Below are 20,000 nucleotides of genomic sequence, written 5' to 3' on the forward strand. Positions count from 1 at the left end.
AGGTGAATCTGTCCAGGCATACGTTTCCACTTTGAAAATTCTGGCAAAGAAATGTGAATTCGGATCACTGCACGATGAACTCATTAGAGACCGCATAGTTTGCGGTATAGAAAATGACACTGTTCGCAAACAGTTACTACGTGAAAAAAAACTCACCCTGGACTTGGCTGTTAACATATGTTTGCTGCATGAACAGTCTGAGAGAAGTCTGAAAGAGCTGAGAAAAGACACAGAGGTATGTGCTCTGCAAAAAACACGTTGCTCAAACTGTAATGGCCAACATCCTTCAGAAAAAAACAAATGCTATGCATACAACAAACGCTGCAACAACTGTGGTAAACTAAACCACTTTGCGAGATGCTGCAGGTCAGCACCAACACAGCAAGTAGGTGCTAAAACAACGTATCAGCCCAGAACCCAGCAAAGAGATAGAATACATGAGCTGGATGCACAACCTGATGAAAATATGCAGGACACTTTTTTCTGTGACCCTGTTGAGCTCTCCAGTCAAAAGGGTGAAATTTTCACAACTCTGAAATTAAAAAATGGAAATGGCCAACTGAAAGTAAAGGTTGATACAGGTGCCAAGTGTAATGTAATATCAAAACGGATGCTGAAAGGTTTGAATCACACCATACCTACCAACATAGCAGAGAAAGTCAATCTGGTGGCTTATGGAGGAGAGACAATCGACACTGAGGGAACAACAATGTTGCAGTGCGTCCGTGGGGAATTTAAATTTCATGTGGTGGATTGTGATGTAAAACCTCTTCTTGGCCTACAGGATAGCATCGCTATGGGACTCATCCAACTGGGACCTGATATACACATGCTGCATCATGAGGCACCGGAGGTACGTGAATACAGAGATCTTTTCGATTGTGATGTCATTGGCAGCTTGCCAGTTGTATATCATATGAGACTGGATAACACAGTGACCCCTGTAGTCTGTGCACCGCGTAAAATACCAATAGCCATGAAAGAAACAGTAAAAGCAGAACTGAATCGCATGACTGAGCTGGGTGTAATAACACCTGTAACTGAGGCAACGGAGTGGGTATCAGCCATGGTTGCAGCCCAAAAAAAAAAGATGGGTCAGTGAGGATTTGCATAGACCCAGTTCATCTTAACAAAGCCCTCCTCAGACCACGGCACCCCCTAAAAACGATTGAACAGATCATTGCAGACATGCCTGGTGCCAAAGTGTTTACCATTCTGGATGCTAAATGTGGATTCTGGCAAATCCCCCTTGATGAAGCTTCATCCAAATGAACCACATTTATGTCCCCGTTTGGCCGTTACAGGTTCTTGAGGATGCCATATGGAATCTCAACAGGCAGTGAGGTCTTTCAGAGATCAATGGAGCAATTGTTTGCTGGACAGCCTTGTGAAATTGTAGTTGATGACATCCTCATCTGGGGCCGGACACATGAGGAACACGATGAACGCTTGCGACAGGTATTGAACAAAATTCGTGCCATTAACATGAAACTCAACCCGGACAAATGCAGATTCAGAGGTAATTCGGTCCAGTACGTGGGCCACCTTCTGACTGCTGATGGTGTCAAACCTGACCCTGAAAAAACTAAAGCAGTATGTGATATGCCAACGCCTCAAGAAAAACAAGCTCTGCAGCAGTTGTTGGGCATGACAAATTACTTATCCAAATTCATTCCACAGTACAGTGACATCACTGGTCCTTTAAGACAGTTGCTTCATCAGGATTCGGAATGGTGCTGGCATGAGACTCATGACAAGGCTTTTGCAAGACTGAAACAGGCTTTGACAAACCCCCCAGTTTTACAGTATTTTGACACGTCCGTACCAGTAGTTCTCTCTGCAGATGCCTCCCAACATGGCCTTGGTGCAGTATGCTTACAGCGAGGGCGGCCTGTGGCATTTGCATCGCGGGCCCTCACGCCCACTGAGTCCCGTTACGCTCAAATTGAAAAAGAAATGCTGGCACTTGTGTTTGCAACAAAAAAATTCCATGATTTTATTTATGGTCGCCCTGTCACTGTAGAAACTGATCATCAGCCCTTGATAACCATATTGAAGAAGCCACTCCACACTGCCTCGCCCCGCCTGCAGGGTATGATGATGAAACTGCATCGATATCACCTAGATGTCATCTTCAAACGTGGTAAGGAGCTGTTTGTGGCTGATGCTTTGTCCCGGGCCCACCTCTCCACAACAGACCCACAACTCACTGATGACCTGCTGGAGGTCATGACTGTCCAGGTACTATCTTCCCGTCGTGTAGATGAACTCAGGGCTGCTGTGCAAAAAGATGTCACATGCCAACAGCTTTCTGACATGATTAGAAATGGCTGGCCAGCCACCTCAAAAGAACTTCCATATTCCTTGCGTCCCTTCTTTTCAATGAGAGACGAGCTGACCATTCAGGATGACTTGCTGCTTCGTGGGGAGAGATTCATTATCCCACCTGCGCTGCAGAAATTTTATGTAGGCCAGTTGCATCAAGGTCATCCTGGTATTACAGCAACAAAGCGCAGGGCTAAGGAAATGATGTATTGGCCATCGATGTACATTGATATTGACGCTGAGATCTCTCGTTGCGCACCCTGCAATGCACTCAAACCTCATCAGACAAAAGAACCACTGCAGCTCCATGAAATCCCGGATCTTCCCTGGTCTTTCATGGCTGCTGACCTGTTTGATTGGCATGGAAAGACACATTTAGTCCTCGTGGATTCATTCTCTGGCTGGTTTGAGCTGGATTACCTTCCTGACATGAGAAGCATCACGGTTATCGCAAAACTGAAAAGACATTTTGCAGTACATGGTGTCCCGCACACTTTAATGACTGATAATGCTACTCAGTTTGTGTGCAAGGATTTTGAAGTTTTTGCACGCACATGGGACTTTAAGCATATTCGCAGCAGCCCTCACTATCCCCAATCCAATGGACTGGCTGAGTGTGCAGTGAGATCTGCTAAACATCTTCTGGAAAAATGCTACCGCGATCATACTGACATCCGTGCTGCACTTCTCCATGTTCGTAATCTTCCCCGAGATGGCTTACCATCCCCTGCACAACGCCTTCTTTCCAGACAAACGAGGACCTTCCTCCCAGTGACCAAGGCAATGCTTCAGCCTGTTGTTCACACAAACGTAAAGGACACCATCACAAAACAACGACTGAGGGGAAAAGACTATTATGACAGAAATGCTCATCAGCTCCCTGCACTGAACCCAGGGCAAACTGTCAGGATGCAGACAGCACGTGGTTTTGACAGGTTAGCAACTGTGGTTTCCCCTGCCCAGCAACCAAATAGCTACATTGTGACATCACAAGGTGTCAAGTACATCAGGAACAGACGGCATCTCCTCCACGTCTCAGAATCCCCTCCAGCTGACTTTGAAGATGATCTCCCAGTGGTGACCAATACTGAGACATTCGCAACACCATCCAATACTGAGGGGCCCATGCGGCAACCACTGTCCCCTAAAGTGGGTTGTTACACTGACACAGAGGGCAAACATTCAGTGGTGACTCGTTCTGGAAGAGTCAGCCGTCCTAACCAATGTTACAAAGATTATGTTATGACCTGATTGAAAGGTGCTATGCACTCTCATATTGCCTCATAAATGGTACTCAGGTTATGTTCTGTTACTCGTTATACTTAATCTAGCATTTTGCAATTTCGTGTTATGCTATGTTATTGGTTATACTTAATTTTGTATTTTGCAATTTCTTATGGTCTTCTTTAAAAGAGGGGGGATGTAGAGTTATGTGGTATGTCCCTTTAAGGCCAGCCCCTCCTCCCATGACGTGTAACAGTGAGCACAGAAGGTGAAGCGGGCAGTTCAATAAACAAGAGGTACAGAGCAAGGCGGTTTCTGTGTGTCTCCCTAACAAAAGCTACAAAATCGAACAGGATTTTTTCACAAAAGTGACAGCCCTAGTCTGATGGGCTCCTTAGCTGTGATCAGGTTTAGATAGTCAGACCCAATTAGGAGAAGGGGCTGCACCTTATCAAAGGATGGAAGATGAATCCCTCTGAGGAGGTAATAGCATCGCTGAAGCCTCTTAAAGGGATACGTCTGCTCAGTCAGCGTAAGGAGAGGAGCAGTAAACACATTTGTGAGGCTGTACTTCTCATTTGGACTCGACTGTGGAAAGCAGCATATCAATTGACTTTCCCTTCAAATCCGTGACATCATGTCGGATGTTGCTAAGGGCCAGAATCTCTTCCCTACCCGCAGGTCCTGGCTGCTGGAAGACCAGCGCTCAGTGATTTCACTGTGGCAAGTAGTGCTCTTGACTTTTACAGAACAAACATGTTTCAGTTTCTTAACTAATTGCTGACCATGAGCGGGCTCTGTATGGACATGATGTACTGACCTCTTTGGGTTGGTCGCTGCCATGATAAACTGCAGTGAGTCGAGTTTGGGGCTTCAGAACGGGTTGACGTTCTCTACGTGGGACTTGAACTATTTTAGATGACAGACTGCCTAGCTGAGCCTCTGCCTTCACTTCAACCAGTCCGCGAGGTCATGGCGGATATACGGGTTTAGGCTGTCAGTGTTCAGTCGGCCTCGTAACTGGAGGTGCTCAATGAAACTATCTCTGCTTGGCTTACTGAGTAGTCTAACGACACGCCCCGTGCAAGTGAGCTCTCTGGAGTGGAAGTGCTGCAGGTGTTGGCTGATAAACAGGGGTTGGAGGTGGTGACGGGTACATCGCTGGAGAGCCATACCAGCTCTGTCCTGGAATATGTGTAGAAGGCTGAGTGACATATTACCCTGTGAACAATGGTGGAGGTCTGTTAGGGTCTGGCATGGAGAATGACTGCCGTTGTGGTTGGCATGGCTCAGTAGTCTGTAACTGATGGACAGGTGGCACACAAGTTGTGTAGGCTGTAGTAACTAGATGTAACTTCACCGATGTAACAGTGTGTGGCAATGATGACGTAAAAATCTGGTGCACTGGATAAGGTTTGCTGATGCAGCGTTACATGTGAGGCAGATAAACGTGAGACACCAAAGAACGGCGAATTCGTACCATATGTGGCATTAGTCGTAGTTTGTGTCATGTGCCATGGGACTGACTGTTGAGAAATGTCTCTGGTGGCCACATCCGCTGGGAAAGACTGGCTTGCAGACTGGATTGGAATCGATGGCGCTTCAGTAGCTTTCAGTCTGATCACAGGCGGTGAGATAGCTCTAGCCTGGTCCTCATCACGAAGTGAAGGTGAAACAGAACCACTGCTGAGTGACTCACATGCAGATTGACTTTGAGCTACCGGTGAACTTGAATGACTAAAGGATCTCTCAGGATCTAGCTGTCTAGCAAAAACACCAGATCCATTATCAGTGTGCCCATATGACCTGTAGCATGACCTGCTCCATACTGCACCAGAGATAACTCACTCATAGGAGGCTGATCCACAGTCGAGACTGGCTCGGCCTGTCCACTGAGGTTTAGCTGTGCTGTTGGGGGATCCATCCTTGGCTGGTGGTATGAACTGTCGCACAGCGCGGGGTGCAAATATTGCGTGGTTTAAATATAGGTAGGTGAATGCACTACAGGGCTCCGGTAAGAAGGGTGACAGGAGACAGGGAACTGTTAAACTCTTTATAGATTTGAATGTTCACATGTATTGGCATCATCCAGTTGTACTGAGTTTTCTTAATATATGGACAAGGTATTGTATGTGGTCATTATTCAATCACGCAGATTAACACCTGAAGAAATGGCGGAGCAAACGGCTGGTAAAAGTGAAAGTAAACACAAAGGAATAGCGGAAACTAACGTTACCCAGCAGCATACACCGTAAAACGTTTCATTATAAAAGTCCTTCTCGTATACTGGTATATATAGGAAATTTAGAACAGTAATATAGGCCTAAGCAACTATTTTAATAATCTCCTTTTTGACTTGTGTGAGTTTGTCTAAGTTTAGATGTTTTTACACAAAATTCACAAAAAAAAAATCCATCTGTCTCATTATACAGATCCAATGAAATGTAGTTAGCATCTAACCAGAAGTGCACATAGGAAAATGTATAGAAATGGTTAATGTATAGTGCAGGTGTGTGTGTGTGATATATATGGTTACAAGTCTAAACGTTACTTTTGGGGGAAGTTACTTTTAAAAGTAACGCATAACAATATTGCGTAACTCCCTAAAAATGTAACTAATGTGTTACGCTACATTTTCTCCCCTGGACTGGGCTTGCTTGTTTTTAACATAAATAACCCTCCGGCTGAAGCAAATGTAAATTCACGCTTGTACAGTAGAGGGCGCCACTCAAACAAACCTTTCAGCTGCTGCCATTCTGGATCACAGAAGAATAGATGCAGGAGAAGAAAGTTCAACAGCATCAGAACAATCACATACTTTACCTATACAGTACCTTTACCTATATAGGCGGAAAACAGTGTGACAAAAGACAAAAGGGGTTTGGGAGAGAAAACTAAACACAAAATTGCTTTTTTTATATACAGTGAGGAAAATAAGTATTTGAACACCCTGCTATTTTGCAAGTTCTCCCACTTAGAAATCATGGAGGGGTCTGAAATTGTCATCGTAGGTGCATGTCCACTGTGAGAGACATAATCTAAAAAAAAAATCCAGAAATCACAATGTATGATTTTTTAACTATTTATTTGTATGATACAGCTGCAAATAAGTATTTGAACACCTGAGAAAATCAATGTTAATATTTGGTACAGTAGCCTTTGTTTGCAATTACAGAGGTCAAACGTTTCCTGTAGTTTTTCACCAGGTTTGCACACACTACAGGAGGGATTTTGGCCCACTCCTCCACACAGATCTTCTCTAGATCAGTCAGGTTTCTGGGCTGTCGCTGAGAAACACGGAGTTTGAGCTCCCTCCAAAGATTCTCTATTGGGTTTAGGTCTGGAGACTGGCTAGGCCACGCCAGAACCTTGATATGCTTCTTACAGAGCCACTCCTTGGTTATCCTGGCTGTGTGCTTCGGGTCATTGTCATGTTGGAAGACCCAGCCTCAACCCATCTTCAATGCTCTAACTGAGGGAAGGAGGTTGTTCCCCAAAATCTCGCAATACATGGCCCCGGTCATCCTCTCCTTAATACAGTGCAGTCGCCCTGTCCCATGTGCAGAAAAACACCCCCAAAGCATGATGCTACCACCCCCATGCTTCACAGTAGGGATGGTGTTCTTGGGATGGTACTCATCATTCTTCTTCCTCCAAACACGTTTAGTGGAATTATGACCAAAAAGTTCTATTTTGGTCTCATCTGACCACATGACTTTCTCCCATGACTCCTCTGGATCATCCAAATGGTCATTGGCAAACTTAAGACGGGCCTTGACATGTGCTGGTTTAAACAGGGGAACCTTCCGTGCCATGCATGATTTCAAACCATGACGTCTTAGTGTATTACCAACAGTAACCTTGGAAACAGTGGTCCCAGCTCTTTTCAGGTCATTGACCAGCTCCTCCCGTGTAGTTCTGGGCTGATTTCTCACCTTTCTTAGGATCATTGAGACCCACGAGGTGAGATCTTGCATGGAGCCCCAGTCCGAGGGAGATTGACAGTCATGTTTAGCTTCTTCCATTTTCTAATGATTGCTCCAACAGTGGACCTTTTTTCACCAAGCTGCTTGGCAATTTCCCCGTAGCCCTTTCCAGCCTTGTGGAGGTGTACAATTTTGTCTCTAGTGTCTTTGGACAGCTCTTTGGTCTTGGCCATGTTAGTAGTTGGATTCTTACTGATTGTATGGGGTGGACAGGTGTCTTTATGCAGCTAACGACCTCAAACAGGTGCATCTAATTTAGGATAATAAATAGAGTGGAGGTGGACATTTTAAAGGCAGACTAACAGGTCTTTGAGGGTCAGAATTCTAGCTGATAGACAGGTGTTCAAATACTTATTTGCAGCTGTATCATACAAATAAATAGTTAAAAAATCATATATTGTGATTTCTGGATTTTTTTTTTTTTGATTATGTCTCTCACAGTGGACATGCACCTACGATGACAATTTCAGACCCCTCCATGATTTCCAAGTGGGAGAACTTGCAAAATAGCAGGGTGTTCAAATACTTATTTTCCTCACTGTATATTTTTTTTTAAAAATCTAAAGATAAAAAAAAAAAAAAAAAACTATCTTAGCTAATGCTGTAAACTATAGTGCTTAATTACACATTACTATAATATTAAAGGGAACAACAGAGGCCAAATTGTTAAACTGAGTAGCTATTTATTTTGAGATATAATAAACAACACTCATATAAACAAAAACTGTAAATTGCTCATAAAGCAAGTTTTGCAATAACTTCTAAATCTAATTAAAAAGTTAATTTTCTACTCAAATTAATCTGTGAAATATAATCATTTACACAGTGGCTGTCATGTAGGCTATGTTTAAATACATTTGTCAAGAATACGAATTATTAAATAATCAAGACATTACTAACAGGTAAAGTATATATTTTGTTGTAAATTTAAAAGTAATGCTTTAAGTTACTCTGTGAAAAGTAACCTGGTTACGTAACTCGTATGACTTGTAACGTGTTACCCCCGACACTGCATGTACGTAGACCCCGCTGACGTCACCAATAAATGAGCAATATTCTTTATTTCTTATATGGTTTTATTACATTATTTTGGCACAAATTAAATAAGGCACATTTACTGCATTGTTACAGAAAAAACTGAAATGTAATCATACAAAAATAATTGCTCTCTAGCTCATCAGATTGCCACAAGAAACCCTTACATTCAAAGATGTGCGACATTTGATCACAAACCAGCTGTTTTTATTTAATTTTAATTTGTGTGAAGATATTTAATTACTTTCTGTCCAGCATTAATTCTAACCCTTCCAACACACACTCCTGCAGTAGAAAATGCACTAACACCCGCCACTCAAAATGTGTTGTTAGTAAACTGCAGTCATATTGGTAAACCAATCAAACACAGTAACCTTGCAAGGGAATAAAGTGCATGACTTAAATAGAGCCGTGGTCCATAATACTGACCCCTGACCCCTGCTGAACCCAATCACATTTATCCTGCAGGAATTCTTCACTTCTTTACAAATGCAACATTTTCACCTTGTGCTAAGAAGAAGAAGAAGAAGAAGAAGAAGAAGAAAAATCCACAAACTAAATATAATTCCTCTGCATTATTATTAAAAGTGATTTATCAGCTTTATCATCAGCGTAATTAGTTTAGTTTGAGGGACTTTTTAGTGTATAGAGGAGATTCATCCATTAAAAGACCAATGGAATTAATCAAAACAGAAAAAAAAATTGTTGGAAGACATTAAAAGAAAAGAAAAAATGAGGGGAAAAATACACTATTAACTACTTATTAGAAGAAGAGCACCTAATCCTGTGAAAAGACATCTACAAACAGAGATGTTTAGCAAATGTAAATACGATTAATGAAAAGAAACACTTCAGTTTTGGTAAGAAAAATAAAAATCTTGCTACATGATTTTTATCTTTAATTATCCCTTTTCATAATGTGACATTCTGAAAGAAAATGAGGTGCTAGTTTAAAACAAAAAACAAACAAAAAACTCCACCTTCTTTCAGTACAGGTTATTCTAAATGTCTCCCTTTAACCTACATGTTATAAAATAAGAAAGTTTCTTCACACATCCGAAATAATCTCTAATGCTGTCTTATACTTTTCATTGCTGTTTTTGTCAGTTCACCCATCACTGTTGACACATGCAAAACATTTCTCTGATATTTTGTGATTTGGAAGTGTAATTAAAAAAAGCAACTTCCTCTTCTTGCTGCGGAGCAAATTCTGATTTCCACTAAAAACCTCTAAAACAGTTTTTTACCACCTCATAAACCAAAGGCGTGAGGAAATATGTTCACCTTGGAAACCACAGTCCTTGCATATTCAGGTCAATTAAGCTACTTCAACAATACAGTAAAGACCAGGACGGGGAGGAGGAACAGATGTACTATGAGAGGTTCATATTTAGTCTATTAAGCAGGAGTTGAAGTTTGAAGAAGACATGTGACATCAGGTTCATCACAACACAACACTGTCCATTTCTGTGACAGCGGTCTCCACACGGCTCCCCCCGGACTGAGCCTCCTCCTCCAGATCCGTGGCCGGCGCCGGGTCCCCGTTGAGCTGCGGGACGGCTGAGGGTGTGTGGAGCGAGTGCTGGGTCAGGTCCTGGCTGATGGTGTGGCAGCGGGTCAGGCTCCTGCTGTGGCTCTGGGGCGACGGCGGGCCGCTGATGTCCAGCGTTTCTCCCCTCATCAGTCTCCGTCGGTCACTCGGACTGTCTGGAGTCTGTGGTGAACCGTTCAATCAGGAGTCATGTTAGCAGTTAACATGTTTTTTTCATTTCCATTACAAAACCACACCGTTCAAAGTGCCCCTATTATGCTTTTTGGGATATTGCCTTTCATGTAGAGTGTAATATAAATGTATGTGAGTGTGTAATGTAATATAAAGTAAAATGTCTGCAAAGTTTCAAAGATCAAAATGCCGATAAATGGAGGTTTTGTCTCTGAACAGAAAGAATCGATTCAGAGTCATTTCCGTCTCACTTCCGGCTGAACCTGCGTAGGTTTGGAACAGATTTGCTTAATGCCAGTTTATGGTCTTCATTGGCTGCCGGCGAATAGCGTCTTTGACCCTCAAACTGTAATTGTATCTGAGACTGGAAGATATTGATAGATATTTGAGTAAGTTGAAAACTAACAATACTTGCATTTTAAAGTGCAATCCAGCATTCTCTCTCTCTTTCAAAAATAAAATAAAAATCATTTGTCACTGGCGAGCAATGAATCGTGGGATAGATAGGGCTGAGAAGGATCCACTCGTTGTGACGCTTCAGCATTGGAAAGATGCAGCCTCTGAATTGGGACGCATCTACTGTGAGAAAAGAGCTGATGCTGCAGTGTATATTATCAGAAAATGTGTTTTTGGACCTTGGATGCATGTAAATATATTGTAGGACACTCTAAAAATAAAATTAGGAGCCTTTAAAATAGTATAATAAGGAAGACCAAATCATTTTACATACATTTTATGATATAGATGATTATGGCTTGGTGAATAATGATGATGATAATAGTAATGATGACTATACTCTTGTTGTGGAGAAGAGTACCTGCTCTGCTACTGCTGAGGTGGTTGCTGCTCGGTCAGTCCTCTTCTGACTCCTGTCAAGAGCAAAAGCTTCTCAGAAACAGCTTGAAATCATATTGAGGAGAAGTCAATCTAGTCAGCAAGTGAATGATCACAATGTTTTTTTTTTTTTAAAGGTTTTTAAGATATTAATTGTTTTATTAAGCAAGGACGCACTACATTGCTCAAAAGTGTCTGTAAAGACAATTATAATTTTAAAAATTTTGCACTTATATTTCAAATAAATTCTGTTCTTTTAACTTTCTATCCCTCAAATAATGCTTAAAAAAATATTAGAAATTAGATTGATTTCTGAAGGATCATGTGACACTGAGTAATGATGCTGAAAATTCAGCTTTGTTCACAGAAATAAATTAAATTAAATATATTTTCAAATATAAAACAGTTCTTTTAAATTGTAATAATATTTCACTGTTTTTACTGTATTTAGACTTTTTTCAGAAACATTTGAAAATCTTACCGACCACAAATTTTGAATGGTAGTGTAGATCAGGGGCGTTTCCTCCGAGGAGGCAAGGGAGGCAGTGCCTCCTCAAAAAAATTGGATGAGAAAATTATCCATATTTTCAAAAATAAAACAACGCAAATATTACAAAATGTGACATTAAAAAGTGTATAAATAACTCGTTTTTTAAAAGAAACAGTCCAACAGCGCCACCAACAGGTGAAGTTACAGCAGGGGTCCTCGTCTCTCTTGCCTCCTCTGAGCCCATTGACTTATAACAGTGAGGACTTTACCTCCTCATTTCAGAACACCGCTGGTGTAGATTTATATCACAATGTTATGCCAATAAACAAGCCATTAATGGACAGTAAACGTACCTTTGTTTAGTGTGATCTAAGTCTCGTCTGCCACTGTTGGGATTCTCACGCCGTTTCACTCGTTGCACTATTGAGTGTCCTGTTGGAGATGATGATGATGAGATGCTTTGTGAAAGTTGATGAAAGTTATGTAATTAAACTGAACTACATATGCCATATAACTAGGGGTGGGCGATATGGCAAAAATATCACATCATGATTTGTTTTCAGGAAAATCACGATTTTATCACGATTCTTTTTCATGTTGGTTTTACTATTTTGCAAGTGACTGAGCATTACAGCCAAACTAATGTCCCCATTTTAAAAACAAAGCCTTACGTAACAAAATATAAAATAAAAAAGAATGGCTGACATTTAGGCCAAAGTGGCGAAGATAAAAATCTTTGTCATTATTTTCTTTGTTATTAAAAATTAAGAACAAAGATACACATTACACATACACAACTTAATATACAAATGAAATAAACAGTGCATTATTTTTTTTCAGCTACAGTAGATGTATTTAACAGCAGCATTGAAGAAAGTAATTAAACGAAAAATGAAAATAAAACACAACATAGACTTCACTATATACATTATACATTGATTCTTATTAAAGCTACTATTAAAGTTCTCAGTCAAGGGCAGTGAGTGATTTCCTCTTTGTGTTTTGCTGTTTTATTAACATTAAAGGGATAGTTCTCCCAAAATTTTTAATTGTCATCATTTACTCTCTCAAGTTGTTTTAAACCTGAAGTTTCAGGTTTCTTCTGTTGAAGAAAAAAATTCTTTCTTCTGTTGAAAATAAAAGTTATTTGGAAGAATGTGGGTAATCAAACAGTTGATGTGCCCCAGTGACTTCCATAGTATATTTCTTCCCTACTATGGAAGTCAATGGGGACCAGCAACTGTTTGGTTAGCCACATTCTTCAAAATATCTTCTTTTGTGTTCAGCACAATAAATAAATTAATACAGGTTTGGAACAACATTAATGACAGAATTTTTATTTTTGGGTGAACTATCCCTTCAAGGCAGCATGTTTACTATTAGGCCACTGTCCCTTTAAGACCGGCACACGACTCATTTAATATACACGCATTTGACAAGCAGATTTTCTCTCAATTTTCTCAGTTTAATTTAACTTTAGACATAATCAACTTTGTTTATGTAAACCTTGTGTGTATTTGACAGTATTATCACTTTAAGACTCGAAAGATAACTTAGTCCAGGATTTTAGTGCCTGTGCGCCTCGGGTGTATGCGCTCAGGAAAGCGCATGTTAGAACAGCGCATCAGCACGTGAATGACATGTTTAACCGGCAAGGCTTTAAAGCACATGCAAATAATGAACTTTTGAGAACTGCAGTGTACCGTTCCTCTGCGTTAACATGTGATGTGAATATACGTCCCGTTGTACAGTGTGTTGAGACGGAGGCGCCAGAACTGAACTGATGGAATGAACTGCAGCACAATACTACGATACTTCTTCAAAAGCAGATCGTGGAGACATTTTAATTGTCCACGATCAAAAGTCGTGAAATCGCACACCCCTACATATAACACATACTATCTTACACATCACAGCCTACTAGAGCATTTCTGGAGATGAAATAAAACTGTAAATGTATTTCTCAGATTCTTACCCACAATGCTCTCTAGTCCTCTGGAGTGTGGTTTGACCAGACGGAGATCCGGGACTTCAGCACAGGCTTTCTGCAGGAGTCTCTGAATCTCTGTGTTCTGTGGAAGCATACAAATACAGATGAAACATTTCCTTCCCGTGACACAGATTAGCATTTTGTGAAAGAAAGAAATATCTAAAATAGGGCTGTCAATGTATAATCATAACAGGGTTGCCAACTCTCACACATTCAGGCTCTGTCTCACACTCTCACCCACAGGACATGCTGGTACCCCTCAAGTACTTTGAGATTGTAAACAGCATGTAATCGAAAAAGTTTCTAAAAAGTGTGACTAACCTTAACCTGTTATCTGTCAGCCACGATTTTTTGATCATAGATCTGAACTTACATGGTTGTAAGAAGACACTGACAGTTAATAGTCCATATTTTAAAGGGCCCTTATTATGCTTTTTCAAATATTACCTTTCATATAGTGTGTAATTAGCTGCATCTTTGCAGACCTTTTACATTCACAAAAAAAGATCAAAAGTGCAAAACTAAAAGAACAATCAGAATCAGAAAGAGTTTTACTGCCAAGTGCTCTTGCACACAAGGAATTATTCTTGGTTCTGAAGCTTTCAGTGCACATATACAAATACAACAACAAGAAACAGTGATAAAAATGTAATTTAAAAATATAAAAGTGTAAATACACGGTTAGGTTTAGTCATAATAAACATTTACAGATTATGAACATTTACAGTGTTATGAATAATATGAATATCAACTAAATTTGCAAAGATATTGCACTGAGCAGTGGGGTTTTGCCCTTACAGGCATATGCCCTGGGAAGCGAACTGTTTAAGGGGAAAATGTCCTGTGGGAAGAAGCTGTTCCAGTGCCCAGATGATCTAGTGCCCAGTGACCCGAATCACCGCCCAGACTGGCTGTGTCCGGACTGAGTGGAGTCTGTGGTGATCTTACCTTCTCCTTTTACTCACTCTGGAAGAGTACAGGTCCTGGAGGGTGGGCAGGGGAGCACTAACAATCCTATTAGCTTATGTCTGATTTGGTAGATGAACCAATCCAGACAGTTAAAGAATTGCACAGAACAGACTCAATGACGGCTGAGTAGAACGGCATCAGGAGCTCCTGTGGCAGACTTCCTCAGCTGGCAAAGGAAGAACAACCTCTGCTGGGGCTTTTTCACAATGGAATCAATGTGATTGTCCCCCTTCAGGTCCTGGTAGATCCCAGAGATGGTAGATCCCAGGATCCTGAAAGACTGCTGATGAGGGTGAGTGGGGGGAGTGCTGGGGTGTTCCTCCTCAAGTCCACTGTCATCTCCACTGTTTTGAACATGTTCAGCTCCAGGTTTTTATGACTCCAGTCTGCACTAGAAAGCCTGTTGTTCGCCCTCTTGTCTGTATGCAGACTAGGGGTTGAATGATTTCAGATTGTTTAAAGTCCACATTTATGTGATGAAAGTCGAGTCGACGACGACTTGCCGTTGATGACGTCATTAATGAACAAATAAGCCTGAACCTCGAGCTGAGACTGGAGCAGAGATGGTGTATGACAGCGCTCCTACATAACAGCTTATTTTTATCAGTTCTTTTGTCTTTGGGTCGTTATATTTCTCACAGATTTCTGCTTGTTTTAAATCAGATACAGATAAACTACCACAGTAAAGATTACATTAATATGAATGCATTAGTGGGAGAGCGATTAATTCTACCTGACAGTGTCTCTCTACTAATAGTGAAGCTGTGGGTTTCAGTTACTAAGAAGTATATGCTAGAACTTCAATTTCTTAGCTATTTTATTGATAAATCACAGATCAGTGTTGACGACACATTTATGCGCTACTGGATGATTCTGTGTGCATGATCTGAGCTGCTTCTGTGTGTGTGTGTGTGTGTGTGTGTGTACAATAAGCAGTTTAAAACGTGCTTTCACCAGATCAATTTTGAGCATCCAGATGGTATAATCAAACACGTCCTGTGGAGCGCTCTCAGAGTATGCATTTTAATTGTCATTTTAACTGTTTGACTTTAAAGATTTCTTATCCTGTTGCGCCCTCCATAGGCCACGACCAGTGACTAGTCGACGTCAAATGGCACAGCATTAAAGTCGACTAGTCTGTGCACCTCATTAATGCAGACTCGTCACCATCCTGGATGAGGCCGACAACAGTGCAAAATTCAGCTTAACAGAGGAGTCTTTTAAAGTGCAGTCATTTGTGTATAGGAAGAAGAGTAGTGGGGAGAGGACACATCCCTGAGGAGCGCCAGTGCTGATGGTGAGAGTCCTGGATCTGAGTTTCCCCAGTTTCCCCATCAGAGAGCTGGTGATCCACTGACAGATGTGGATGAGCACAGAGAGCTGGTGATCCACTGACAGATGTGGGTGGGCACAGAGAGCTGGTGATCCACTGACAGATGTGGGTGGGCACAGAGAGCTGGTGATCCACTGACAGATGTGGATGAGCACAGAGAGCTGGTGATCCACTGACAGATGTGGGTGGGCACAGAGAGCTGGTGATCCACTGACAGATGTGGGTGGGCACAGAGAGCTGGTGATCCACTGACAGATGTGGGTGGGCACAGAGAGCTGGTGATCCACTGACAGATGTGGGTGGGCACAGAGAGCTGGTGATCCACGGACAGATGTGGGTGGGCACAGAGAGCTGGTGATCCACTGACAGATGTGGGTGGGCACAGAGAGCTGGTGATCCACTGACAGATGTGGGTGGGCACAGAGAGCTGGTGATCCACTGACAGATGTGGGTGGGCACAGAGAGCTGGTGATCCACTGACAGATGTGGGTGGGCACAGAGAGCTGGTGATCCACTGACAGATGTGGGTGGGCACAGAGAGCTGGTGATCCACGGACAGATGTGGGTGGGCACAGAGAGCTGGTGATCCACTGACAGATGTGGGTGGGCACAGAGAGCTGGTGATCCACGGACAGATGTGGGTGGGCACAGAGAGCTGGTGATCCACTGACAGATGTGGGTGGGCACAGAGAGCTGGTGATCCACTGACAGATGTGGGTGGGCACAGAGAGCTGGTGATCCACTGACAGATGTGGGTGGGCACAGAGAGCTGGTGATCCACGGACAGATGTGTGTGGGCACAGAGAGCTGGTGATCCACGGACAGATGTGGGTGGGCACAGAGAGCTGGTGATCCACGGACAGATGTGTGTGGGCACAGAGAGCTGGTGATCCACGGACAGATGTGTGTGGGCACAGAGAGCTGGTGATCCACGGACAGATGTGGGTGAGCACAGAGAGCTGGTGATCCACTGACAGATGTGGGTGGGCACAGAGAGCTGGTGATCCACGGACAGATGTGTGTGGGCACAGAGAGCTGGTGATCCACGGACAGATGTGGGTGGGCACAGAGAGCTGGTGATCCACGGACAGATGTGGGTGGGCACAGAGAGCTGGTGATCCACGGACAGATGTGGGTGGGCACAGAGAGCTGGTGATCCACGGACAGATGTGGGTGGGCACAGAGAGCTGGTGATCCACTGACAGATGTGGGTGGGCACAGAGAGCTGGTGATCCACTGACAGATGTGTGTGGGCACAGAGAGCTGGGTCAGTCTGGCTGTGAGAAGATCAGGCATGATGCTATTGAAGGCCGAACTAAAGTCATTAAATAAGATCCTTGCATAAGTCCCAGGTCTGTCGAGATGTTGCAGGTTGTAGCGCAGTCCCATGTTGACTGCATCATCCACAGACCTGCTCGATAAGCAAACTGAAGAAAGTCCAGCAAGGGACTTGTGATGCTCTTCAGGTAGGCCAACACCAGTCTTTCAAACAACTTCATGACCACAGATGTGAGAGCGACAGGTCTGGAGTCATTAAGTCCAGTGATTTCGAGTTTTGAAGCAGCAGGGAAACTCACACTCCTCCAGTGATCTGTTGAAGATCTGTGTGAAGATTGGGAACAGTTGGTCAGCGCAGAAGCAGGCGGGTGAAACACCGTCTGGGCCTGAAGCTTTCCTAGTCTTCTGTTTTTGAAGACCCGGCACACACCCTCCAAACCGACCATAAGTGCAGGTTGAATAGCAGGAGGGGGGAGAAGGCAAGGGGGTGATCCAGCACCCGGAAAACCCGGAAACCTTCCCTGGGGGCCGCCATTGGCCCCGTAGAAGCCGTTTTTGTAAAAATAGGCTAACGATTATAACCATAACCACGCGACTCTCTGTCGCACAATAGAGAAATTACCGTATAGACAGGAGAAGAAGTCAAGTCCGATAAAGTCAAGGGAGAAGCCCATAGAGAGTCATAAAGTTGCTCCTGCTCCTAGCTCATGGACAGCTCCTACAAACGCTCTCCGTCTCTGCAAGATTCGGAAGGGAATGATTCAGATTTCTCTTGGCACAGCTACTAGAAGACAGACGGGTTGCTCACGTCACATCTACGTCGTCAAGCTCAGTTTGAGTCTGCGCAGTACACTCAGCCATCAGGAAGAGAGTGCTTCTAACTGACTTCACTTTTCTCCGTTGAAGTCTATGGGGTCGCTGTGTCCATTTCTTTTACTGTCTATGGGAGAAGGGGGGTTTGCAGGAGGTGTGAAGTGCAGGCTAGAAGTGCAGTGCATTGGATCCCCACTTCTGTGAGCATGATGAAGTTGTCTGAGTTTTTCTGCAAACCATGGTTTATTGTTATCGAATAATAGAAACGTCCCAGTAGGAACGCACAGATCGGTGGCAGCAGCTTCAAAAACAGTCCAATAAGTAAAATCGAAGCAGGCTTGTAAATCCCGCTCTGCTTCATTAGTCCATCTTAACCATCCTTATTACAGGTTTCGCTGATTTCAGTTTTTGCCTGTAGGTCGGTATAAGAGTGATCAGAGAGCCCCAAAGCTGCTCTTGGGATGGAGTGATATAAATTCAGTATATTACTGTCTCTGGTGGGACATGTAACATGCAGTCTGTATTTTGGCAGTTCACAGGAGAGATTTGCTTTGTTAAAATACCCAAGAATGATTGTAAGAAAGTCCAGTTAATGTTGCTCTGTGTCTGTGATCTGATCCTCCAGTTGTTGCAGCGCTGCGTTCACACACCCGTTTGGAGGAATGCAAACATTCACGAATGAATGAGGAAAACTCCCACAGCGAGTAGAAAGGTTTTCAGTTTACAAAGAACTCCTCTTAATTAGGAGAGCCCATCTTCTTTAGGGTTGTTACGTCTGAACACCAACTCTCGTTTATGTAAAAACATAATCCACCACCTTTCGTTTTCCCTGTTAAAGCCGCGATCCGAAGTCACTGTTATTTATATAGCGCTTTATACTCTGCTCTGATTGGTCAGATGGGCCGGTCTGTGTGATTGGTCTACTCTGCTCTGATTGGTCAATCACAACAGACTGGGCCGTCAGACAAAATGTAGGGCATCTTTTAATGAATTCAGTCCTTCTTTTAAATAATAATAAATATATGTCTCATAATGTTGGTACAAATGTTAAATATGTTAATATATGTTGTTAACCATGACATAGGTGCCCAATTTAAATGATCTAAATTGCTGATAAGTTTTTATTCATCATCTACTAAAGATTGAAAAAATAATGAACACACACACACCTTTCCGGCGGTCTCGTGAGCGCAGTCGAGGGCGGTCCTCTGTCTCTTGTTGCGCAGGAGCACCAGAGCCCCCTTGTGCAGGAGCAGCTCCACCAGCGGGACGTGCCCCCCCCTCACCGCCTCATGCAGACCCGTGTTCCCGTGGCTATTCACCAGATTCACCAGCGCACCGCTCTGATCCACATCACGGGTGTAGAGTACCAACATCATTAGTTATATAAACTATATATCATTGTATAGTGATATATCATAATACATAAATACAAATTATATTTCTGTACATTAGACCCATATTATTATTTATATAGTGTGATATAAATATGAATAGAGTACCTCAAGCAAGACAGTGGCTATCTCCAGATTTCCCTTTAGACAAGCATGAATCAGTGCTGTATTTCCATATTGATCCTTCTTATTCAGTTTGGCATTACACTCCAATAGAGCACACACCACCTGGAACAACACACACACACACACACACACACACACTGAAAAGTCTTCCTCATGTTCCGTATGACTTCCTTTCTTGGAACACAAAAGGTGGATTTTTGAATATTCTGGTCACTCCTCAGAACACAAGTAACATGGACCTGTTTTATGATACGTTTATGGTACTTTTGCATTATTTTTGAATCTGAACAACCATACATTCCATACATTTTTTTATTATATAGAAAAGTGCAGCAAATATATTGTACAAAGGAAGAAAGACATGGGTTTGGAAAAACATAAGGAAATGCCATTTTTGGGTTCTTTAATATTATTTTAGTAAATGTATGAACACATCTTTTGGTTTTTACAGTATCTGATATATTGAAACTTGAATGAGGA

At 42.5% G+C, this 20,000-nt stretch overlaps 1 protein-coding gene across 1 annotated transcript in view; it reads right to left on the minus strand.

Moving 5' to 3' along the window:
* Positions 1–8,590: 8,590 nt before the first annotated feature.
* ankrd27 (ankyrin repeat domain 27 (VPS9 domain)) overlaps positions 8,591–20,000 on the minus strand; it is a 45,426-nt gene continuing 34,016 nt past the window's right edge. Inside the window, exons 24-29 of the mRNA XM_084094838.1 lie at positions 19,503–19,622; positions 19,170–19,343; positions 13,593–13,689; positions 11,971–12,049; positions 11,111–11,162; positions 8,591–10,284 (exon numbers count right to left, since the gene is read on the minus strand). Coding sequence (XP_083950964.1) covers positions 10,015–10,284; positions 11,111–11,162; positions 11,971–12,049; positions 13,593–13,689; positions 19,170–19,343; positions 19,503–19,622 — 792 coding nt within the window. The 3' untranslated portion in view covers positions 8,591–10,014. The remainder of the gene's footprint in view (positions 10,285–11,110; positions 11,163–11,970; positions 12,050–13,592; positions 13,690–19,169; positions 19,344–19,502; positions 19,623–20,000) is intronic.

The sequence above is a fragment of the Abramis brama genome (assembly GCF_963993115.1).
Source record: "Abramis brama genome assembly, chromosome: 20".
Classification (NCBI taxonomy): domain Eukaryota; kingdom Metazoa; phylum Chordata; class Actinopteri; order Cypriniformes; family Leuciscidae; genus Abramis; species Abramis brama.